Source organism: Etheostoma cragini, chromosome 2, assembly GCF_013103735.1.
Source record: "Etheostoma cragini isolate CJK2018 chromosome 2, CSU_Ecrag_1.0, whole genome shotgun sequence".
Taxonomy (NCBI): Eukaryota; Metazoa; Chordata; class Actinopteri; order Perciformes; family Percidae; genus Etheostoma; species Etheostoma cragini.
The window spans coordinates 13,615,341-13,641,396 of record NC_048408.1 but is presented as its reverse complement, the minus strand read 5'-3'; the positions used below and the strand labels follow the sequence as shown (position 1 = coordinate 13,641,396).

At 39.2% G+C, this 26,056-nt stretch overlaps 1 protein-coding gene across 1 annotated transcript in view; it reads right to left on the bottom strand.

The window, feature by feature from the left end:
• Positions 1-1,872: 1,872 nt before the first annotated feature.
• Positions 1,873-26,056, bottom strand: part of fbxo41 (F-box protein 41) — a 47,588-nt gene continuing 23,404 nt past the window's right edge. The window contains exons 4-14 of the mRNA XM_034889675.1: positions 17,567-17,774; positions 13,911-13,984; positions 9,960-10,348; positions 6,253-6,491; positions 6,014-6,129; positions 5,384-5,536; positions 5,158-5,253; positions 4,919-5,037; positions 4,361-4,519; positions 3,274-3,389; positions 1,873-2,227 (exon numbers count right to left, since the gene is read on the bottom strand). Of these exons, the coding sequence (XP_034745566.1) occupies positions 2,165-2,227; positions 3,274-3,389; positions 4,361-4,519; positions 4,919-5,037; positions 5,158-5,253; positions 5,384-5,536; positions 6,014-6,129; positions 6,253-6,491; positions 9,960-10,348; positions 13,911-13,984; positions 17,567-17,774 (1,732 nt within the window). The 3' untranslated portion in view covers positions 1,873-2,164. The remainder of the gene's footprint in view (positions 2,228-3,273; positions 3,390-4,360; positions 4,520-4,918; positions 5,038-5,157; positions 5,254-5,383; positions 5,537-6,013; positions 6,130-6,252; positions 6,492-9,959; positions 10,349-13,910; positions 13,985-17,566; positions 17,775-26,056) is intronic.

The following is a 26,056-nucleotide window of genomic DNA, read 5'->3' as shown; positions in this document are numbered from 1 at the left end:
CAAGGTTAAATGAACAATTTGTTAAGCAACCTGCGGTAAACGTGTCGCAAGGAAAGAAACGTGATGTTCCACCAGATGTGTAAATCATTTTTACAACCTGTTTCAAAACTGTGTGCACAATTACTTTAAAGTGAAGTGATATTAGGCGGCTATAGGAGCTCCAGTGATTCAGTATTGCACTTTCATAATGTTTGTGCACTCGCAAGAGACTTAAAAAAAAAATCAAAGCAGCAAAGTCAGAAAATTCCTGATTTTTGGTCCCCATAAGGGTCAAGCTCCAAAAATCCCCATAAATAGGCTTTTCTTTGGACCCTCTATGTCTTGTAAATGCATCTTTCCACACTTTTCAAACTTCCTGGCCCCCCAGCTTGTAATGCAGCTTTCTGTGCTATAAATTTGTAGTTTCCAAACCGCGATAAGTATGATGAGGGTTATTTTCTCAGACTTGACTCCTCCAGTGCTAGAAGACATTATTAACTGTTTTTATACAGACTGAGTTGTACTTCTTGTAAATAATAAACTAATCTTGATGTGTAAAATAGTTGGAACACCCCCTTTAAGTTATCTGCAGCACAGAGGAGTGTACAACACTGTTAAAATATTGCTACCCATACTTCTTGAGAATTTACGCAATGTAGGCTTAACTTAATTGTAGCCATGGATTGAATCAAATCAAATCCCTAATTCGAAGGTGACTTGATCTCTTTGTTTTGAGTTCTGCAAAATAGTAAAGGTAAAACATTTTACTTGCTTGCTTGCTTGTACAAAGTGTTATATCACACCAGCTGGCTTTTGGCTGTGTAAATCGTTGGAAAAAAACAGCAGAGGGAGCCAGAGGATGTCAGCTAAAAAATATAAATCAGGATTGATCAGGGACTCGGCCATGATGAGCACTATTAAAAAGAATGGCACTGTTATTAGTATGGTAAAGTATGAAAGTCACATCATATATAAACACTTAAACACCTGTATACACCTGGAGATCATGTTCCAGATGAAACACAACTCCCTTATGCTCAGTAAGAGCTGCAGACACTCAAATCACTCCAACAAGTTACACTCGATTTGAAGAAGATAAGCATCTGCCTTACTGTACATGGTCCCTCTTCCCTCATTAATGGCACATCGGAGAAAATGCTCACTGGAATGAGGACACACACTGTTACAAATGGCACCAGTTTTTGAGAAAATGCATTTAGGAGATGCATCAGAGTTACTACAACTATCAAAGAAACACTGAGTCCAGATTTGTGACATGATGCTGTTCACATACAAGAAGCAGAGAAGGTGGTAGAAGAGGGTAAATGCATTGCTGCCATGCAACTGGCTTAGGAGACTGTCAAGGTCTGTGTATTACAGCGAGGCTGTCCTTGCCCCCTCCAGTGCCTGGAGCTGGTGCAGCATGTTTCTGTCCTGGTTGAAAGCAGAACGTCAAGATGAAAAACCATTTATTTAATCCTCACACACACAAAAAACATAAAGCTCCTTTCTCAAGACTCTTAAGAACTCAAGATCACTTGGGGAAATCAATTTCTCTGTACTTTCTTACTCCTGCCACAATTCCATGTACTTCCTGTGGAAAGTATGTACGCTTTACAATGTGTTCCTGCCCACGACCTGTTGGTGTTGAAGGCAGTCTTGAGTATACGTTGAGCATTGTGGATATACAGTTAAATACAATGCTGTCACCTGGCTCCAGGCGTTTCAAGAAAGGGATTTGGCTCTGTACGATGAACAATCCATTTGTATGGTGAAAGCAGAAAACGAGGAAGTGGAATTTGACAGATTGTTGTCTTATTTGAGTCTGTAAGCTTATGTGTATATATATATATATATATATATATATATATATATATATATATATATATATATATATATACTGCCATTGTTTGTCCAAGTAAGCCTCCCAACTGATTTCAATCATATTGACACATTAAGGAGATATTTGTTCCCCCTTACTGGAGTAGTTAATGAGTTTTTTTCTGTTTGAAGTTTGTACTTGTATGCACATTGAGCCCTGGTCCTGGTTCACCGTGGCAATCATCTGTTGTTTCTGCAGACGTATTCAAACCCAGTGGAGCGGGCTCAAAACAGCTGGGTCTTTTTGATTGACTGGAGCCAAGATGGCCCCTCTACAAGACTTGAAAAATCTGCACAAAAGATGTTAGCAGAGACTGTCTGCTTTTACGTGTAGGATTTTGGAGAAGCCGGGTCTCTTCTTTAGAGCCTGGAAGAAAAAGGACAAAGGATTATCAGAATAAAGTGTTCTCAAAGGTAACCGCTTTATGATTCTTTTCCAAATATCTGACAGCCAAAAATGCTCCTCCCTCTTGTCTTCATACCTTTAGGTTTTTTTTCATTAGCAATAACTGTGTACAATAACTGTGAAGCATAGCGGTGCAGCAGGTAAAAGATGACTGTAAGCATCATCTCTACAGCACTCAGCAAACTTAAAAAGCAACAGAAAAAATAAATCATAGCTGTTTGCAGCTATTGGAGAGGTTACCTAACTGCTGAGAGCAACCCTACCTTCTTGGGTGTGACATCCAAGAGGAATACACTGTAAACTGACTCATGAAAACAGAACATAAATAAAACCGGGGATTTTACAGCTTCTATATCTCTGTTATAGTGTGGTCAGCTGTAAGAATGACCCGAGCCTCTCACACTAAGCCTCTGCTCGAGTGAGTTAGCACTAGCGCATCCACAACCAACCAGCACTGGGACTTCAAATATTGAGTCATGGTTTGAAACAATGTGTAGTTGTGATAAAAATATATGCATTCTATTAGTCATGTTCATACTGTGGTGCAAAACTCAAAAGACATACTGGCAGAAAAAATAACCTACATTCAGAAAGGAAACCTGCTTAACAGAGTGCAGACGCCTGTTAACACAGCTCACCTCCCTGTTAGCCATTACCTTTACAAAATCAACACTGCCCTTGATGGATGGCAGAGTTATGTGTGGGAAAACCCAAAACGTATGTTTTTCTTAATATGTATGCTCCTGTTGAGAGCCTAAATGGGCACAGAACCTATTATGTGTTTGTGTTTACAACTACAGAAGCCAAAAGTAGTTTTTTTAAATTCATTTTTAAGCTTTGTTTTTTTTCTTCCATTTGTGATAACGTTTGAAACAATATGAGCCTGAAAAATATTTCTGGCTTGCCTCTATGGGCTTCCGTTTACAACAGATCATCCAAAAACTGATTGCCATTGTGCAGTTAGAAGGAAGGAACTCGTATGAGTAATGGGGGATGTGTGCTGGTACCTGAAGCTTGTTAACCATCTCATCAAACAGTTTTCTAGCTTCAGGGCTGTTGGGGTCCTCAAAGTAGTCTTCTATACCAATCTGAACCACGACAGACTTCAGGTTGCGGCAAACACCTGCATGAGTGAAAGGAGGATTTAGGCAAATTAATGCTTTTGGTGGTTTTTGTTTATTTCCAGCCAGAACAGGGTGTTTCATAATAAATTTGAACTCATGACTACGAAAAGTAAATACACAGTATTTTTATTTTTATCTTTTTTCAGAATTATCAATTTTTAACAACCTTAAAGCAAGCAAAGCAGAGAAAGGGGAGGTAACCTTGCCCCTTATGACCTCATAAGAAGCAAAACTCCAGATTGGCCCATCTGAGCTTTCATTTTCTCAAAGACAGAACAGGATACCCAGAGCTTGGTTTACACCTATCTCTATGGGGACCACAAGCAGGCTGGGAGAATGCATATCAATACAAAAAAAACACAGGAAGTGAAATTTTCATGCCTGCCTAAATGTAACCGTAACCTAAATTGTTTTAGTAGCATAACGTTGCCTGACGTTAAAGCTATAGTGCGTAGTTTTTGTCGCACCCATGAGGAATTTTACACCCACATGACACAAGCCTTCCTTATCTCCTCTACGTAGTTGCTAGTAACCAAGGACAACATGGCGCATTATAAAAAACATGATGGACTCTTCAGATGAGGTAATTATCTTCACTTGAGTTTCTGTGCGCGAAAGTTGCCGGACGACACAATCTTCTGAATTCAGTCATACTGACAAATACAGAGAGTGTTTTGTGAAGCTGATAGTCTTAATTAGCTTTGTACCAACTCATTTGGCAATGGCTGGAATGTAACGGACGCTCATTTATATAAATAAAGTTACGTACTAAAGTTTAAATAATACATTTATATCAAAAAACATTGAATTATTTGTGTGATATATTGAGAGATTACACTGTTCAGTACATTTAATGTTGTGTTGTGTGACCAGTAGTAAAATACTACATCAGACAACATTACATTAACGGTAAATGTTGTGTATTCCCAACAGGAGGTTAGTAAATCAGTACAGCAGTATTCAAACTCACTGTTGAAGTGGAGCAGGGCTTTGGGGGTGACTGGTGTGGAGGTGAGCACCAGCATCTCCAGACCTTTCAAGCCCTCTCTGCAAACCTCTGCTGCCACCTCTTGGTTGATTTCACTCACATGATCCAACTCCAGCACCTGCAGGCGCATGCAGTTCCTTGCTGGTGATGGCAACAAGATAATAGATAACAGTAAATGTTACAGTAGTGCATAAAAGCTTTTTTTAAGATCTTAACCAGTGGTGTTTAAACCATACATTGTCATAGATTATCACAAGAATATGGGAATAGATTCCTTTTTCTAAAATGGAAGTACGAACAAGACATTGGTTAAATGTAGTTTACATTCTGACGATGTTGACGATGCACAAATGTTAATTCTGTCCCATTACTGCTTCTGCATATATGTTTGTGGTCACGATTTAAAAACAGTATGACATTATTTGAATACTTAAATCATATAATAAATATCACGAATAATGTCTTTTTCACGCTGTAGCTAAAATCACTTAGAGGAATTAAACTCAAAATTGAATAGTAGTTTAATAAAGCCATATTTACAGAGAGAGGCCAGCCCCTGAATGCCACATCCAGCCCCGCCTACACCAAGAGCACGGAGGTGCGGCCAACATCTTCCGATTGTCTGCAGGCATCGGTTACTGAAACGGGCAGGTTGTTGGCTAAAAAAGACAAAATACAGTCCATGTTCATTTATTTAATAAGCACTGATATCCTAACAGTTATTATTAGAAAGAATATTGGTTATCATTTCAAAATTAGCATATTTCTCTATCTATTACCATGGGTGTAGCGGCGCCACCTGCAGGGAGATGATGTCTCTACAACCTGCTCCGAGGGCCCAGATCACCTCCTGGCCAACTGGATCTGTGGCACTTCTGGAACACAAGACATTTTCACACTTTGTGTTTATATATTACACTCGTGGCACTTACTACAGCACAAACCTAAGTGTAGTCCTGTGGACTCAATAAAGCTAAGTCACCGGGAACTGGTGTTCTGGTCTACCTGTAGGTCACAGCCTGCAGAGCTCGGCAGTAGCAGCTGGCCAGCCAGAGGGAGCGATCGGTTAGCAGGTTGGGGCAGTGTGAAATCTTCAGTATCAGCAGGTTACTTCCTGTGGCCTTTAACAACGCCTCCAGACCTTCCTCCAGACAGCCACTTAGACGGAAATGTGAGGGAAGGTCAACAGAAAAAGTCAGCCAGACAGAGACAGAGCAGAGGAAGTAATGCTTCTGTCTCCAGCACTCCAATCCATAACTAAATGCTCCTCCAGTGTTCGCATCTACGATTTGTCAGAGCAGGTTGGAGCTGCTCTATACTCTCCTCAGACAAAACAACTTCACTTTTTTCCACTCAAATCAAACTTCTACTGCGTCTTCTTTCAGGATTTTATACATGCTGATCCTAATCCAACATCTCATAAACGTCAGGATTCAATCACTTATTGTATGTTGGCTTCCTCTAATCAATCACTGTTTAAGCATTCATTTAGAATCTTACTCACTTAAATAGTTTGCAAAGCAATGTGCTTATCAAAGCCAAAATATTACACAAAGCAGTAATAATAAGTAGTCCAAGGTGACTAGGTATTTATTTGGAAACTGTGTGCAGATGTACTGTATATCGGAGTCTCACCGTGTGGTTTTAAGGTACTCGTCCTTGGTTTCCTTCTTGCCCCGCTGTCTTGGTTTGAGGTTTTGCAGGATGAGGGAATGTGTCTGAGTGCACCACTGAGACAATGTGCTCAGGAACTGAGGTAGAAACATGGAGGTCAGTGATAAATAAACAGCAAAGACAATACAGCTACATGCTACTGCTTTGATAATGCTAATGACTTATAGACCGCATACAGTATTTAAATGCCAACTATGCACCTTGGAGGAAATGCGAGCGTTCTCTAGCAGCACTCTGGTCCACACAGCTGGATGACGAGCCACAAACTTCCAGTCACGGCAGACCTCAGCCGCTCCCAGCAGGGTTTTAGTATCCAGGTAGGTGAAGATACAGAAAAGAGCTGCACGCATCTTCAGGATTTCTGGACTGATCACCTCGTTGGATTTTGAAGGGCTCTTTTCATGGCGGCATGGCTTGTTGTAGACTCCATCAGACCGACCTGTGGGAGGAAAACGACAGAGTGTTTTAACCTCTTTAACACAATGGGGATTGGTCCGCATCATGTTAAAACAAAGGGACTATTTTGGATCATTAGAGCCTTGTGCTGAATTTGGACTTCAAAGCGATCAAGGATTTTAAATTTTTTTTTACAATTTTGGAATATGAGACGGCCTTAAAGTTAGTAGGGACGTTCCATATTTTTAAGGTTTTAGTATATTCTGATGCAAAATTATAAAGTTGAAATCCGTATTGTTGGCGCCGACCATCTACGCCGACAAACCCATTCTTTGCTAGATCTGTCAGAAGGCTAGGCGTAAAATTCCACCCTCAATTATGAATTTCATATAGGAAAAGTCATCCGATTTTGTCTCTACTGTCTCAGAAAAAAACCACAATATTTTGTTAACTTTTGAGTTTTATTAGAAACCTATATGTATAGAATATCTTCATTGTTGATATTGGGGTTGAGATCAGGAAATGATGATGGATACTTCAAAGATGACGAGCCCAAATATTTCCGATCTTTATTCAAACAGTTAACAAACTTTCACGACAAAGAGAGCCGCCTCAGTACACATGGATGTCTATACAAGAGTGACCAATGACCATCAGAATAACTGCTTTTTGTATTCTTCTTGTCCTGCACTTGTCAGTTTATCTATTTCTGTGAGACAGTGTTACCTTCAAAACTACTCCTTATTTGAGAGACACTTCTAATAATTTTACACATTCTGATCTATTCCTGCAGCCTAGTGTCCCCTTCATGCTGGCCCTGCCATGGAAGCTTCCTAAGACTAGTTGTGGCGGTTTTCCACTGCGTGGTATCTACTCGACACGCCTCGACTCTACTCGCCTTTTTTGGTTTTCCATTACAAAAACAAGTCCCTGGGACCTGCTACCAGGTACTTTTTTTAGTACTACCTCAGTCGAGGTTCCAAGCGAGGCGATACCAAAAGGTGACGGGAAAACCTGCAGACTGCTGGTTGGTCGGATCACTGCGTTGTTAGCAGACAAGAGTGTGGAGTGTGTGTCCAGAACAAATGGACATTTAAAAGCGAGTCAAGGCGTGTCGAGTCAAGCTGTTACCAGCAGTGGAAAAACGCCATTAGATATGTTTTAACACCTGCATGCGTGAATACCATCCTATCAATTGTCACTGTACAAGTACAACAAGATTAAAATTGCAACTGCCGTATAAAACATAAATAAACAAATTAATAGATAACTAAATAAGTTAAAAATAAAACATTTGTTGAAATAATACTGAATACATGTTTTTATTTCCTTATGTTTGAACTACTGCAACAATTTGCCGAGCTGTCAGACTCTTGACAAAACTAAGAAAAGAGAACATCTTGTATTACTCTTTAATAAATGTTCTAATCCTGGATGCCAGTGTGTTTTAGAATATATTTTTCATAACTTTTAGCATTTCAGGGCCTGGCCCCGGATTAAATCTCTTAGTTATTTAGTTATGTATCAGTCGGAGGTCCTCAGGCAGGAACCTTTTGAATGGGGGCTTCATTTTTTTACATGTACAAGTAAATATCTGGCATTTCATTAGTCAATTTCCTGATTTTGTTCTTACTCTTTTACTTAAATTATTAACAATTTGTTTTTTATTGTTATGTGTTTGCTTTGTGTAAAGCACTTTGTAATCATTGATTTTGATACTGAACAACTGCAACATATACAGCACAATACACTTATTATGATTATGATTAAGTATGTAAACTTACAGACACAGAAGAAAAGACCAAATTAATTTAGCACTTTAACTCAAAGCTTGAGAGATCAACTTTAGTTTACTTCTGTTACTGTAGACCAATTTTCTGAAAACAAACACAAAACAAACAACGTTTAAAAGATATTCTGTCACACGGTGGCGCCAACTTTCAACAAGACACTAAATGAGGTTACATAAATTTTTTTTCTTTTTTTATCCATTTTTGTATTCTCTCTATTGCTATTTATTGGCTGATACCATGTGACCAATCCAAGTCCGTCTTATTCCTCCCAGGAAGATTGCTCCTAGATGACTCATTTCATCTTTGGCTGTGGAAGGCGTCTGCTTGAAACCATCAGGGCTATGAACCATTCCTCACACTCTCACTCTCTCTTACTCTTTCTCTCTCACACACACCACCTACGCTCAAGACTGCCAAATGCACTAAAAAAGCAGAGCTGTTCGTTACATGCTGAGAAAGAAACTGCGTTTGTAGATACATACCATCTGAGAAAACCTGGCAGAGACTCTCCCAATAAGGAGAACGACGTCAGAGCAGAGGAATGCCAGTTACATGTTACGTGAGAAAAACCTTTCAGTTAATGCGGCAGTCATAGAGGTTCATAACAATTTCTAATCGGGCTCTGGCCCAGTTTCCCCTCAGTCCATCTGATATTTAGAAGAAACCGGACAGCAGGTGAAGAATAATCGAGGGCAGCAGGAGCGAATTAAAGGATTTTGGCATTGCAGGAGAGAGATAACAGAGAGATGCACAATCTGTGCTGGATCTGAAGAAATGCGCGGGCATGATTGGTCGTCTAACTTGGCGGCTCACTCGTAGAAGCAAAGCTCAGAACTAGAGGAGGAATGGAGATGACACAACATGCAAACAGTGTTCTCGCAAATACCAATATGTTCTACCAAACTCACAGAAACACAAAAAAATTGTATAACAACAACAGCAATGCATGATTTGGTTTACTCATCATCTATAACAGATATGTCTGTTCTAAACAAAATAGTGTAAACATCTTATGAAAAGATGACCTAAGCTGGTAAAATCACATTGTAAGCGTGGAGCCAAGATGGATCATATTTGGTTGCATGCCAATTAGTAGGATTTATAACCTGAAGTGATTATTTAAATGAAATGCATTCAGTCAATATCAGCATCTTATTTGTCAATGCAGTGCTGCAGAGATTAACTACTATTTCAGTTTCCTCATTGATGCACCTGTATGTTGGACACATTCAGTATCATTTTGGTTATTTGTCTCATTATGTGTCAAAGTGCAGACTAGCTGGCCTTTTTTTAATAGCTTACAATTTTACTTATTGCCTTGTGGCAAGTCAAGTTAAGTCAAGTCAAGTTCATTAATGTAGGCCAAAACCAGAGGGCTGTAAAGCACGCTACACCCTCTGTCCTTAGAAATGTTTACATTGTTGTGCATACACACTAAAGGAAATGTGGGACCTTTTTTCTCCATGTTTACCATATATGCTCATGACTGAACCACACTCAATTCATAGAAGGAGCTTTGGACAGGGAAACATTACAGCGACTGCATCTCAACCTGACCTAGATCCACATCAGTTACTGCTCTTATGGGAGTCACGTTAAGACTTTTATTCTGTGAATCCTGGCTCCCATGTGTCTGGATGTAAGATTGGAGAAAGTGTGCGACAGTGTGTAAATTTCTAAAAATAACGGGTCTGAAGAACTTCCCAAAGAGCTGTTACCTGTGTTAGGGCGATATCCTGGCCTGCCGTGCTGAGAATATGGAGGGGCAGACTGCTGGACTTCAGCCACAGCTCTCCTCTCTTGTTCCCACATCTCCACCTCAGACTCTGTGGTCCTGGAACCCACGTCTGATATGTCTCCTTCCTCGCCTTCAGTGCTGTTCATGTAAGGTCGACGCTGCCAGTTCTGGATAGCCTGTTTACGAAGACCCCAGTTCCGCGATCCACCACCGCCACAACCAGGGGAGCGCTCGTAACCCCCCTCACCCAGCCGGCACTGCATTTGATAGAACTGAGCCTCGGAGCAGTCCTCCATGGGATGCATCTCCACGCTGTCACTTTCGTAACCTCCAGAGCCCTGTGAGACAGACTTGATCCGCCCTGATGCTCTGCATGAAAAGAGAAGGTAGTGTACTATAAACAATGATTGAATTATTAAAACTTTTTAAATAGAATACTCAAAAAACAGATAGTCCAACTAATATCCAATAACATGCCATACTTTATTCTGAATAATCACAATAATGACAATCAACAACAGAACATAATAAAAACATCAATATTACTATCAACAAAAGATTAAAGGAACAGTTTGACATTTTGTGAAATTAGCTTATTCACTCTCTTGCAGAGTGTTAATTAAAATATAAGATGATAGCACTCTCATCTGAACATCCTTAAAGGTCCACTGAGGACAAAAGCAGTAGTGGATGCATTTCTGAAACCAAAATGAACCACAAATAGGTACTGTATGAATAATCAAGAAAAGCTGCATTTCAGAGGATTTATAGTAGAATGAGGTCAGCTTTCGTACGTACTTGCTAAAGTACTTAAAATAACCTTCCAGCCAATACAACTAATGAGCAGTTACAAATATCAGCCTCTTCAAAAGTAGGACATTTTTCTTTTTTTTTTCTCCATTCTGCCTTCTCAGTGCTACTTCCTCTTTCTCTCAGCATAATAAGAAGAGTGGAAGCGTCTGCGTGCATAATTTTAAGAATAAATATGAAAGAGAATCACAGATGATACTGCAGGTAGCACTTATCAGCAATTGCAGTGGGAAAGGATGCACAGAAGATGAGATGCATGTCATGTCATAAATATGAATTTAGATTATGTAAAACTAAAAACAGTGTGGCGTGTTTATGGTTTCTAAACTGGGTCAATTACAAAACTGTGATTCAATATAGTTTAATGAGCTGGTTTAAAGCAGTAACCTTATGAACCTGTTTGAATGTCCTGTCAACATTAAGTCAATGGCAAGACATAATTATATGAATTGATCCAAATCATTAGATGCTCATGATTACCAATTTCTAATTAATGAATTCAGAGGGTGTTTTCAGAATGCAAAGAAGCAACAGAGAGTAAAACAACTCAATAATCAGTGGAAAAAACAACACTCCCCCTGTGTCATCTCACTGCTTGTGTTGTTCCCTAATGTTCAAACAACATGAAACAAAACAAAATGAAAAGGTATCTTTACACATTTAAAAAGTTAAATGTCCTGATTCTGATAGAGAGGACTCACATTTACTACATTATAAGCTTTTAGACAGGTTTTCTATGCTAACTTGAATTGGAGCACAGGAGCCTAAACAAAACTGATTTAGACATTTTTTAGAGAAGATTATCTCAAATCTGTGCATATCTTAATTTTTATTTATATATTCATATTTTTATTAATATTAATTTATTACTATCATATGTGAAATATATAATACAGGAAATTTGAAATCATTCAAAAGAGAAAATGTAAAAAAGAGAAAACTGTTTGAGGCATGTTGGTGTAAAATCGACACATGTAGACTCATGACTGTGAGGTCAATATGATTAAATCACTAAAGCTGTTGCACACTTGAGATTATGACATTCATCCCAGATAAAGAGCTATTATTAACCAGAAGACAGAAGGCTAAGAGAGTTGGTGTTGTCTTACTGTGTGTGTGTGTGTGTGTGTGTGTGTGTGTGTGTGTGTGTGTGTGTGTGTTTGTGTGTGTGTGTCTGTCGTGCAACCGATGACTTGATGGGGAAGGCCTGACAGGTTCTACGTGACGTCACGTTAGGAAATACATTCACACACCAACTGGAAATGACACTTGTGTTAGTCAGAGTCTTATTGCACAGGCCTGTGTCGGAAATATCCAGCAGGGACACAGAAATACTTCAGTCACGCCCTTTACTGAATGAGTGTGACTGAAAACGGGATCATTCCATTACACGTCACAGTGTTCAACAATATACTACATATGAATTTCTTAATAGGGAAGTATGAGTGTGAAACAACACAGGTTCGAGATTTTACTTTGCCAAAAATGCTCAAGGTTTATACTGCCTTTATGTTACAGACTTAAATTGTGTTTTCATTTGTGAACCTGGCCTGTCATTGTACATGTGTCATCTCACACAGAATTTGAATGTAGCTGGCTTAACAGCAGGCTTCATATTTGCTTACATCCTATTGTGTGAGTGTCTTTCCCCTCTTGATTGAATTGATTGAATCTACTCACCTCTGTATTGTATGTGTGTATGTCCTTTTGAACTCAAATGTCATGCTGTTGTCTTGTGTAATAGGCGGCCATAGGACGCACACGTTTCTGCATACAGTGTGTAAACTTGCCTTACTCATACTATAAAAAGGCTGCACTGAAGGAGAATGTTAGAGTTGGTCTGGAGATTGTCAGAGGTGACACTCAACAGCTCTCCTTGCAGCAAGTAAAAACTTGTTGTGTTTCCTGTCTTCTGTTGACTACTGGAAAGAGTCTTGGTTACGAACTTGTGGGTAACTGCCAAAGTACCCAACAACATACAAAAGTAAAATAAAACATCGTAGTAAAATAGTGGAATATTTCGTTAGCGCCCCAGGGTTTAACATCTTCAATGTTCTTGTTTTGTCCATCTATGAGTCTATAACTCAAATATATTTCATGTATAATCATAATAAAAAAAACTGTCAATTCTCAAATTTGAGAAGCTGTTGGAACCAGCAAATGTTTGGAATTTTTCTTGATTAATAACTTCAACAATTATTACCAATTATTCTAAAAATAGTTGAAGACTATTTTCATTGACGTTTCAAAAAGTATATAAAGAGTTTAAGTCTGGAACCAAGCCAACCAGCTAGGAGATGAATAGTGAGCCTAAAACATCGATTCGGTGCCAAACAAAACCTTTTGAAAACGGCAACAAAGGCAAAGGTACAAGTCTGTGTAAAGAAGCTATTATAGACTTCAATGACAGAAGCTTGCACGTATGGCAAACATTTCTATGCTAACAGGGAGTTTGACCAATCAGATAAGTCACTGTAATGCTTAGGATTGTGGGTAGTGTAGTTTTTTCCATAAGATCGCAGATAAAACATGTTTTCTTAATACAAGGTTGATTTCATACAGACTCCTAGCTGCCTTCCGAACACACTGATTGGTCTATGAATGTTACAAAACCTTTGTATCTGTATTTTATATTTCAAATAATGTGGAAATTAATATAAAGCGGGTTCCAACAGGTTGTAATCGTGTCACTTCCACTATCTTCATTGTTTTTGAGTCACTGCAACTGCAACTGCCATGCCAGTGTCAGTCCTGTGCTATACACAGGACTGACAAGTTGTACCCCAAAGGCAAGAGGCGGCAAACACAGTAGATGGTGGTTAAAAACTATGCGGCTCCAGGGTTCTGTTATATTTCCACACAGCTGACAGACTGTTTCATTACGTCAGCTCTCACAAGGTAAGAAAGGTGCACCAAATTCAATTGCTCAATTAAAATCTCCAGCTCTTTCCCCCAGACTACTTCTATCAATCCAGACAGGATGTCTTCCTTAAAATGGTTCGTAGTGCTGGGTCTACACTTGTACCATTAAACCTGCTTTTGGCAGAGTGTTGGTCAGGATGCATTACATTTCAGAGGTTGGAAATCATATGTAAATGTGGAAAAGGAGCAGTGTGCTTACCCTGTGCTGGGGGACGAACGTCGTTCTGACACTTGGTACATGCCTCTTGTACTCCCAGAGTTGCTGGAGTTTCTCTGGAAAACACAGACATGCATACAAATAATGTTCTAAAATAACTCAGTACCCTTTAACTTCCTTAGACATGTCTGGCTCAAATGTGTTCCTAAGTAGACTATTGAAGAGTTGAAAGCAGCTTACATACTTTGGCTGTACCTTTATTTTCCAACAATTTACATGAAACTTTTAGATAATTGTGATCGCGAAAATTAGGATATTTTTCATAAGGCTGCAATTCAAAAAATACCCCTTAAGAGATATTAAAATCAAAAAGTAGCCTATTTTGCTGTTATCGTGGGAATCTTCTTGACAGTTCAAATGTTCAAAACTGAACAGCAACACAAGTGATCTTCAAATTAAAGACATTTTCGAGATGGTTTAGTAGTACGGTTGGATCTCGCTTCAGCTTTCAGATCGATTTTCATATGTCTTTTGTGAAATTGAAAACCTCATGTGATGCTACAGAAAGTCACTAAACTCATTAGGAATACTCCAGTGGGGATCATGAATATCCATGAAAAACTAGCACTCTTGCGAGGAGTAGACAAGATATCTTGCTCTTGAACTAAGTGTTGAATGGACAGATTATTTGACCAACCGACACCTTCACTCAAGCAACACAAAAACCCTCAATATCTTTCCTACAAAATAAAATACTTAGTTGTAGATCTCAAAGCAGATGAGAATGGTTTAAGTGTATTTGATGGTTGTTGGGTGTGCAGCCTTACTCTCACTCTCTCTCTTTGCCTGAGAGCAAAATCCTCCTAGTCACTCTTTCATACACCACTCATGCTGCCTGTGCATTGAAGTATGCTGCCTGTAGCGCTTTGTATGTGTGTGTGTGTGCATGTGCGTGTGTGTGTGTGTGTGTGTGTGTATGTGTGTGTGTATGTGTGTGTGAAGCAGTGGCAGGTGGAACTCTGTGTAGCAGACTGGCAACGTGCCACAGAGAGAAAACAAAGACACTGTCACTCTGTCTCTTACTCACTCTCTCTCTCTCTCTCTCGCTGCTTCAACTCACATAGCTTGTTTCTGGCCTATTACCAGTGAAAATGGACCATGGAGGAAACATGCAAACACCATCCCTGGCTCTCATTCCTGGCCAGCCGGCAGTGAAAGCAGAACAGGGACAAAACTCCACGAAATGGATGGAACAAAATCCAATCAGCAGAGGGTAAAACTCCCTTCTGTTCTTAAACTTGAGTCTTTCTCTATTTCTGTCTCTTGTTGTCTTCTCTGTTAAAAGGCCAAACGTTTATGAAACACTACAATCAAATTAAATCTCTCGTCATCTTGCACTTCCTGTAAATACATGCAGTAGATTCAGCTCGAGCTGAACTAGAGAGAGAGCAGAAAACAAGCCATCATCTGATCACTGGCAGTCCCAACATTCCTCTGTGGCTCTAAAAACCTGTCTCCTAGGAGATAAGGGTGAACTTGCTGATGTCGTGACAGAAAGACGGAACATGAGGTTGTGAGTGTCCGTGCTTCCCCTGACAGTATAACAAGGTGCCAACCAGTCTGTGACTCCACACTTGTAGTTGTCATGTTGATTATTCACAGTCCCACATGAAACTGACTGATGTTTAAAGCCAAAGGGAGGACATCTAAATTTAGGTAGCAGTGTTTTGGTTCAATCGCAGGTCAAATGGCTAAAAAGTATATTACATTTAATCATATTATATATGACCAAGTAATTCTTGTTTGCTAGATACATGTCATTTAACGATTTCAGATGTCTTTGCAGCAGGTTACTTAACAGCATTATAAAAAGGTATCACTTACATTTTTCCTTGTACTGCATGGCTATATAAAGGGATGTGGACAATTGTTTTGCAGTAATGGATAGTGATCTGAAAGGAAGATTTTTTTTACTTAGAATCTGTTGAATAATATGCCAAAATAGAACTGGCTAATGTTTTCTCAGGCAGGTCTGTACCACATTACATGTGATTCAAAATCATGTTGGAACGTCAAGCGAGAACGAGAACTGGTTTCCATGGCAGCACACAGATTTGTGCACTGAAACAGGTCACCCCTTTTGTAAGAGGTGTTGAATGATTGTTTAAATGTTTTTTTTAAGAACAGAATGTGTCTGCTTTTGCATTTTTATCAGTGTGTAAAAAGGCAAAATAAAGGGGGTGGGGGTGTAGATGGAAGCTATTTATGCAAGTGTGCTCTCTGGTCAACATGTCTGCAGAGCTTCACTATTTTCCCCGTTTTGATGCTGAAGGCAAAGCAGACAGGGATCAAGCCTCTAATTTCCCTTTGCTACAACATAAGACCAATCCATGGTCAATGAGCATCACTTTGATTACAACACAAAAATGCTGTAGATACAAACACTATATGGCCAAAAGTATGTAGACATCTTTTGCACAAAGTCTGGTCCATAGAGATATGAATTTCCAATATTGGGGCACTTGACTGGCCTGCATAGAGCACTGATCTCAACCCTGTCTGTCAACCCCCCTTTGGGATGCAACGGATATGGCAAGCCAGAGCTCATTACACAACATCAACTCGCCAATCTCACTAAAGCTTTTGTGACTGAATGGAAGCAACATTCCTGCCAAAAAGTTTAATATCACAAATAAAGGTGTTTGAGTGTCCACATACGTTCAGCCAGTTTATCATCATTTGCAAATGGTTGTTAGAAATGTTGCGTTGGAAATGTGACTAATTAAATAAGATTCTGCAATTAATATTGAGTTATTTTTCTATTCTATTATATTATGTTATATTATATTTAGAATATTTTTACAGATTTACCTTGCCATCAGACAGCTCTTTCTGAAGCGGAACTGAGGCCTTTATCTACAGTATGCTTTCCCCAAAGCCACCAGACTTCTTTGAGAAAAACAGAACACTGGAGTTGTTGGTCTACCGCTGACTGGATCGATTAGTTTGTTTGTTTTATTGTGCGACTGGTATTTTTTTAAAGATTAGGAACTAACAAAGCTAACAAACAAACTAACCAATCAAGGCAGTGGTAGACCAGCATCTCCTGTGTTCTGCAAGGCAAAATTACTTTATTTGTCAAAGGAGTCTGGTGGCTTCAAAGAGAGCGTAGATGGATATAACAGCGTTGGTTCCCTGTTGGAAAGGCTGTCCGATGGAAAGTTAAAGAAGTGAAAATATAGCATACGCTTCAACAGACATTACTTCTTTTTTTAGGTGGCTAAAATATGTTTTTCTGCAGACCCTGTCCACAGCATTACATTGCTTAGCTTCTGTGTTGGTACTCCTGTCTGCTTCTCCAAACCGAGGGTGTGCCAACCACCATCTATACACTGACTATGGATAAGTAACTCATACAACCCCACTTCAAAATATCCAAACTATCCCCACAAAATTAGATTTATAACTGCATTTTTCTATCACTTCAGGATCAATTTTGAACTTGTTTTTAAAAAGATTTGTATGTTATATATTATTTCTGTTGCCCAGACAGTCTAAAAACAAAAAAATTCTTAAATATCATAAATACAGTCAAATCTGAAAAGACAAGAAACACAATATCTCACGATGGATTGTGTAGTGTGTTCTGAGCAGCAACTCATTGATGCAACAGAAGTTACAAGTTAGGATATCCTCACCTGGCGTCCATTGCCCTTTGAGGCCTGCAGGCTGCAGCGCCCCAGGCTGCCGTTCGGCGTGGTGCCACAGCTGCTGATGATCTGTAGCTGTTTTTCAGCGCGGTCTGCTCGGTCCAGCAGCTCCTCAATGAACTGCTGTAGCCGCACCTTGGCATTGGCTTCACGTGCCGCCGTCTCCTGAAGGAACTGATCAATCTGGGCAACTTCCCTGAGAACAGAGAGGGGATTGGCTTTAAATTGGGGGGGGGGGGTAAGAACTTTTAAAGCTTATTTTGTAAATCTGTCTCATCAGGTGGCAAATTACATATCCGATGAACCTCGCCTGTGGTGAAAACCTAACTTACATGTTCAGCTTAAATGGTTGCAGCAGGCCGTGTTTTTTTTTTTTAAACCTCTCTTGCATTCACATGAGTTGCTGTTCTGCCCTTTTTGCATGGAGACATACACACTGAGTGTTGGTGACAGAGATAATTCAAACACAAAGGGAGGCAGAGAAAAAAGAAGAATAGAGGGTGAGAGAGCAGCTGGATATTTATTCCGCCGCAGGCACAGCAGGGCCCAATTCCTGTCATTTTAAGGGACAGTGTGTTACTCAGATACAACAACAAAAATTCAGACAGTATTAGTAATGGTCTGCAGCCTGATTGGTATATAGTATACAGAATTACTTGCAGTCCCTACAGTGATTTTGTTCAGTGTCATCTGTTATTTAATCCTGGTTAAACAAAGGTTTGAATGAATGATGGAGTGGTGATAAAAAATCAGATTTTCTTCAGAAGGGATTAGTCAGATTACATTAACTCAATAAATGTAAACTTGGATTATGAATTACAGAATAAAAGCGGTCCCTTATGTCCAGTGCCAATGAGCAGTGTCCTCGGTGTGCATCGGTGAAAACTGGCCTTGACTTTGCTATATGTCCAAATCAGCCACAAATAACACAAACAAGTTAAACGAAAAAAATGTCAGTGTTATTGTTCACCTTAGTGACACAATTCAAAAACATACATTCATAGACATGCAGATAAACTTCTCCTGGGTAATGAGTAATGCCACCTCTGTCCTCACACACTTCTGTTCATCCTTTCAACCTACAATAACTGATTATAATTTGGCCACTTGGAGGCAGCAGAAACAAGTTGTTTGCTTGCAAACAGTTACTTATTTACACATCCAGCAGTTACAACGACCATTATCATTCATGTTTGATGAATGGATTGTGTTTGTGAACACGTGGGGAATGTGGGAGCAACATTTTAAGCTTTTAGCATTGTGTTTGGTCTCTAGCCAATTCTAAGGGCAATATCTGTCTCCTTACGGTAGTTGCTAAATGCTCCACTATGTTTACCAGCTAGTTGCTAACTGTGTCTCTCTGCCGTTCGGTGCTGAGGGGGTACTGCACAGTGGGTTTATTAGAGCTTTGTATGCTGTGGCTGAATACGCTATAAGAGCAGTTAAAGTGATGCTGGACAGCTAAACAATGAGCTAAAATTGTCCATAAAGCTCTGTAAAGCCAAGGAGAGCTGCAGATTTGGGTGATGATTCTCTGTAGGTTCATCACTACCAGCAACCACACTGTCACTTTGACATTTGATTAGGGTTGGGTGTTGTTTGGACTTTTACAATTCCGATGCCAAACCGGTACTTTTAAAACGATTCCAAATCCTAAACCAATTCTAGCAAAACTGAAAAATTATATCAAAGAAAAGCTCTTTTCTAGTTTATTTTTTTATTGAAAAAATATTTAAATTTAACAATATATTAATGTTTTAAAGTACTTAAATACACAGTATAAAAAGTAAACCTAACACACAACTACAATAATTTAACAATAAATAACAGTTACACTATTAACAAGAACAACAAAATAAATATTGAGTTGGTATGCTAACCAGAGCCAAGAGGGAAAATATGTCATTTTAAAAGTAGCCTACATTTACGGTAGCTAGCTAACGGTAGACTACAGAGAAACTATATTTACGTCCGTTTCGGAGTGACAGAGGGAAAATATTTCAGCCGACACATTAAATGGAACCAAAATGAGGAACAGAAATTTGCATTCTAATCCGGTCCGATTCCTACTGGTTACGTAAGAATAGTGGAACTGGGTTTCTGTACCCAACCCTATATTTGATACAGTGAAATAGTAATAACTTATTACTGTTACTATGCCTCAATAAGGCTGAAACTGATAAAAATGTTCATTATGGATGAGTCTGTTGTTCACATTTGGATTAATTGATGAATCATCTAATCAGTAAAATCACAATCATTTAAATGTTCATGAAAAATGCCCATCCTTATTTCATAGCTTTGTTTGGTCCAACTAACAGTCTAAAACCTATAGATTCTATTGGCACAACATAAGACAAAGCAGACAATTATTACATTTGAGAAGCTGGAACGAGCAAATGTTGTGTATTTTTCCTTAATACAGACGGTAGTTGATTATTTTCTGCAAACCATTTCATATCTGATTATTTTGCCACCACCCAACCCAACATCCCACAACTTTATTACCTCTTTTCATGCTTGTAAATGTGATACCATCTCCATATGTAACTTATAGAATTCTTTGCTGTATGGCACAGTTAGATTTTCTTATCCTCAGGTAAAAATTTTAAATATATATATAAACACAGTATATATAATTGTATGTATAGTTATATATGTTGATATATATCAATATATATACAGTATATACATACATACATATGTGACTCCAAAAGCAGTCTAGGTGTTAGCTAGAAAGCACTATCAAATCTGTAAATCAGCAATCAGTAAATCCGTAAACAATATCAAAATTAAGTGGCCATTACTTCTCTTTTTTTCCTCTGTGATCAATCCTTTTTAGAGTGTGTCTCTCGGTTATTGCTCATAATGGGAGATAACAGGACTTTTATCTACTTTGGGCTCATTGGGCCCTATGCAATTGGGTGTAAAGTGATTAAAAGAGGCCTTTTACTGCCTCCACTGTTGGAGATGAGACTTCTCACTGTGGCCATTTACAGAGAAAACATGAAGAATGTGTGTGTTAGTGTGGGAAACATAAACAGTCTTAGCACCAAGCTCTTTAACCACCTCATCCTTGTAAACTCTCCTCTCTGCTTCTTGAAAAGGTATGGGGAGCATTTAAACATCCAGCCAACATAAGAGAAAGATTGTTCCGACAGGGATCTCTCACAGGGACAAATTAAAGCTACAGACAACCAAGGTCTGGTTTCAACCACATGAAGGAACATAATGGGCTTCATCTATTAAGCATACTAAAGCTAGAACAAACTTCCAGAAAACCTATGTTTTACCCAACTTTGGCTTACTTTTATATCCTTTTTAAAATGTTATGTTCTCCATTCACTATAACTTAACTTTAAAGTAGCATCCATTTAAGAGATTGAGACATATTAGACATATAACAGTAGCATATTTACACCTCCGGCAGACACAGAGCATTAATAGCATTCACATAAAAGCCTTTTTTTTTTTTAAATGATGGTGGATTAACTCCAATATTCAGTCTCCAGACGCTCCACTATATTCACCTGCTGTTTTATACCGTGCAGGTAGTCTACAGAGCTTTAACGCTGAAAACTGCTGATGAGGGCCGTAAGGATGAACTGAAACAATGAGCTGCATGATGCTTAAATGCTTCATAGAACTGAGGGGAGCTGCAGAATTGGGTGGTAAATCCGTTAGTTTTCATGTTCAATTCATTGTTAATTTGAACATATATACGAGTGCAGCTTTAAGCACTCTGCACTTTAAAGTTACATCTTTACCTCTCATGCACTTATTTTTCTTTAATTTCTATGAAATAGGTTTCTATCCTTGCAATTTGTGTTTCCATGTTTTTATGGTGTTTACTTCTAATAAAATATAGAAATGTCTTGAATTTCCTTGGTGTGTGCAATACAAACACATTATCAGCTTCCATAAATAATAAGATCTACATGTAGAATTTGCTCAAAATTTAAATCCAATATCAAAACTGACAACAACCTTTTGTTACATTTTAGAGAATCACTGTAGTGATGAGGCTTGTGAGACTGTTATGCACATTAAAAAAAAAACACACACTGAAAAGTAAAATTAGTTTTAATTCAATATTTAGAGCTGTATCTAATGTGGTGTATGGCTAAGCAGCATATAGCACAAGTTCCGCTCTTGTAATTTAAGTTAAAAAAGGTCCCGTGACATGGTGCTCTTTGGATGCTTTTATATAGACCTATAAAGAGGGGGGTGGGGGGAATAAGGTAGAGGCTATTGGTGTGGCATTGACCAACTGCCACTTTGCTCATTTGAAAGCCCTGATGTCTCTCATGGGTGGGCCAAATTCTCTGGCCGGGCAAAGCAGAGAAAGGGCAGGTAACCTTGCCCCCTATGACCTCATACGGGGCAAGATTCCACATGGGCCACTCTGAGCTTTTATTTTCTCAAAGGCAAAGCAGGATACCCAGGGCTTGGTTTACACCTATAGCCATTTATAGCAACCGGGGGACCATAGGCAGGCTGAGGGAATGCATATTAATGTTTAAAAAAAACTCATAAAGTGAAATTTTCATGCCATGGGACCTTTAAACAGAGAACAATGACTGAGTTTTTAGTTCAGCCTCCAGTACAGAATAATAATATATAGCCATCCTAAAACTGCTATGGATAAGCAAGGTGTGTATGTACCATACATTATGTTTTGACATCCAAATTGTAATGCATTTATAATTAGTCTTAGTTAATTATTTAACAATATTAGATTTTTGTTGTTACTGGAGACAGATGCACCAATCCCATGAGGATGAACATGTTGGAGGCAACACAGGAAAGCTTTCCCTCTCTGTGTGTGTGTGTACGAAATAAACGGATGCATCAGACCGCCTGGCAGCTTAACCACTCAGCTGAAAAAACCTAACTAAGCATGGAAATCTTTATAGAGAAGAAGCTAGGAATTTGATCGAAAGACTGAGAAAGATGTTGGAGGGTGGGCAGAGGGGGAGAAAGGGAGAAAATGATATCTCTGCTGGATCCTGGGAGACATGCTAGGAGAAAGGGGGAAATCCAGACATAAAGAGGAGATAAAAAAAGAGGATTGAAGCTGATAAAAACCCCATGAAGAGGAGGGATCAAGACAGTGAGGAAAAAAACACAGCAGAGGCAACAGACTTCAGAAATCTGCCCTCATGTGGAAGCAGAAAGCACAGGAGCTCTGACAAAGGAGGGGAGAGAAACAAGATGTGGCCGCTTCCTGTTGTCAATCCTAATTTCAACACGCACATTCACATGAACACACCCCCACCTCACTCTCAAAGCGTGACTCACTCCAACACCTCAGAAAGAACGCCCCAAGGTGGCAAACATGCCCGCGTGTTCACCCAGACGCTGGGGGAGCTGGAAAGGGAGAGCGCCATCTTTTCTGGGTGATTAACATGCAGGCTTTTTAGTCTGGGCTTTTACAATTTGGTGACGGTGCCAGAGAGTTATGTCTCTTTTGTAACTTTGTTTCCATATCAAACACACACACACACACACACACACACACACACACACACACACCTACACTGAGCATCCAGATGCCAACTTTATAGTGCACACATGCACTTTGCTGTAATGATGTCATAGCATAAAGACTGGAAACGTGGGGAAACAGCTAGCGTTGAATCTGTCAAAAGGTAACCAGATCTACCGCCAAAGATCACAAAACACACTGTATCTTGTTTGTTTATCCGTAAAAGAACTTTAGTGCAAAAAATGACATTTCACAGATTAATGCAGGGTTATGTGGTGGACAGATTAAACTACAGAGGATCGAGCATTTGACCATTCAATCCTATCAGATTTGATTTATTTGATTTAATATCCACTGATATTACCACACTGTATTACAATGAAGGGGTCAAATGAACTAAATTGTGTTAAGTGAGCTCATAAGACCAAGACAACCTTCATTGTAATTAGATTTATTTCAGAATTTTACAGACAAAGTTACAAGACTAATGACCAAGGATTTACGTGGCTATGAACTGTGTGCCTGGTATGTAAATACAACAATAAAATATTGATTAAATCAATTATAAAGACCCACTACTGCACAACCCATCACCTTCTTATCATCACTATTACCTCCATGTGCATGATGCATCCATCATCCACCCGCTGGCTTTACTCCATCACCACCTGCATCTAGTCTCCGGGGGATCCTGTATCTCTCATCTTCATATTGTTATACACTTTTTGACCGGTCTCTTTTGAATAACATACTAGAGCTAAGCTCTGATGCCACAATGTTTCTCAATAAATCCTAACACGAACACTAACACAAAGCAGTTAAAATACAATCAATACCACTGATTACAAAGAATAAGGTCATAGTGCTACACTGAAGCTTTACTACACATTCCCTGTAAGCGCCCAAACAGCAAAGACTGCTCTTAATCTCTGCTGTTTTCCCTCCATGAGACTAAAATAAGGGGCTTGTTGCCGGATGAGTGTCCCTTTACGCTCTCGGAAATAGAAAAAGCTCCTTTCTTGCTAAATTTAGGCTTGACAAATTGCTAACAAAAATCTAAGCTGCAGTTTTTTAATCAATTAAATAAAAAATGGCTTTGAAGACCATTATGTCCTATGCTACTGCATATGCTCAGAGGAATCATGGAAAGCTAAGCCAACAATGTTTCATTTTCCTCACACTTAACAGCCATAACAAATAGTCTAGCATAGCAAAGACATCCAGCTATGACAGGCATGATTAATAAGGCATGGTCTTCTGAAGGATTCTGTTTAAATGTTAATTGCAACCACTGGTCAGCCTCCTTTCACAGTTGTCATCATCTCTGGCCATTAATTCAAAATTATGCTTCATTAATATTGAAGAGCAGCAGAGCTGATTGACTGAAAGGCCTGCATGTGGAAGACGAGGCTGTTGCATGAATGCAAGCTTTCTCCACTCTAACAAAGGACAGCTGCTTGTGTTATGTGTTATGACACCTGAATCAAATAGTGAATTGTTTTCTTGGGGTGGGGTGGGGGGGGGTGGGACATTTCTAGGATACATTGTGTCATTATCATGTCATAATGTCACACATTTGTATGCATAACACACAAACACACAAAGAGAAAGGCAGCATGAGGAGATGTGTCGAGAGTATGGTACATGACAAGGAGATGAACAAGGATGAAAGGGTGAAAGAAAAGGGATGATGAAAGAGATGCGGGTTAAGATGGACTGTTTTTAAAGCCTCTCGGAGACGGAAAAAAGCAAGACTGGTTTCCCAAGAAACCGCTAATCACAGAAACAGGAGGAGGAGAGTTAAATTGTCACACAACTACTATGCATTAAAATACATTCTAACAAATAGGTTTTGAGTTTGGATCTAAAAAGAAATACATCTGTGTTAAAAAAGTCTGAATATCAGGGGGTAACTTGTTTCAGAGTCTCAAAGCAGCAAGCGCAAAACCCTGATCACCCACCGTTCATACCTTGACATTGGGACTTATAACACCAGTTGATTTGAAGAACTCAATGATGGGTTGTGTTAAAATCTTGAAAAAATACTCCGGGGCCGGGCCATTTAAGATCTTGAAAACAAACAATAAAATCTTAAAATCCATTGTACAACGCACAGAGACCCAATGTAGAGTGTTGGGGTGTGAAGAACGGGAGTGATGTGTGCACTTTCAGATGTGTCTGTTATAAAGCGAGCAGCAGCATTTTGCACAAGTTGAAGTAATGAGATGGTGTGACTCAGACCAACATAAAGAGCATTTCAGTAATCCAACCTTGAACTAATAAAAGCATGAATTGCCTTGTCTAGATCGTGCCTGTTAAGGAAGGGCTTAAATTTAGCCAGGAGACGAAGCTAGAAAAAGCTCATTCTAACAACATTGTTGATCTGCTTGTCAAAGAGAGACAAAAGAGAGAAGAGCAGGTGACGAGGAGAAGTGACCAATCATGACAGAGAAGCTCTTATTTGCCAAATAGGAGCTAAACCATTGAAGTGCCGAGCCTCGGATGCCTACACAATGACCAAGGCGAGAGAAGAGGACTTTATGGTCCATTGTATCAAATGCCGCTGTGAGGTCCAAAAGCACTAAAACAAGACTCCTGGCATCTACAGACAAGGCAATATCATTGTGTATTCTCAACAGTGCAGACTCAGTGCTGTGACGTGATCTGAAACCAGATGGAAATTCCCAAACAGAGTTCTGTTGTAAAAAGGTGTGTAACTTTATGAAAACAACTTTTTCCAAAACCTTTAAAAGAAAAGGCAAATTAAAGACTGGTCTAAAATTGGATAACCCTGTGGGGTCAAGATGAGGCTTCTTAAGGAAATGGGTAGTAGGGCTGCATCTAACTATCATTTTTATTCATCAATTAATCTGCTAATCATCTTAAAATGACATCATAAAATTGATTATTTGTCCGACCAACAGGCCACATTTCAGGGATATCCTTTTCACAGTAATATAAAACTGAGAAAGGCAACAAATCTGCCCATT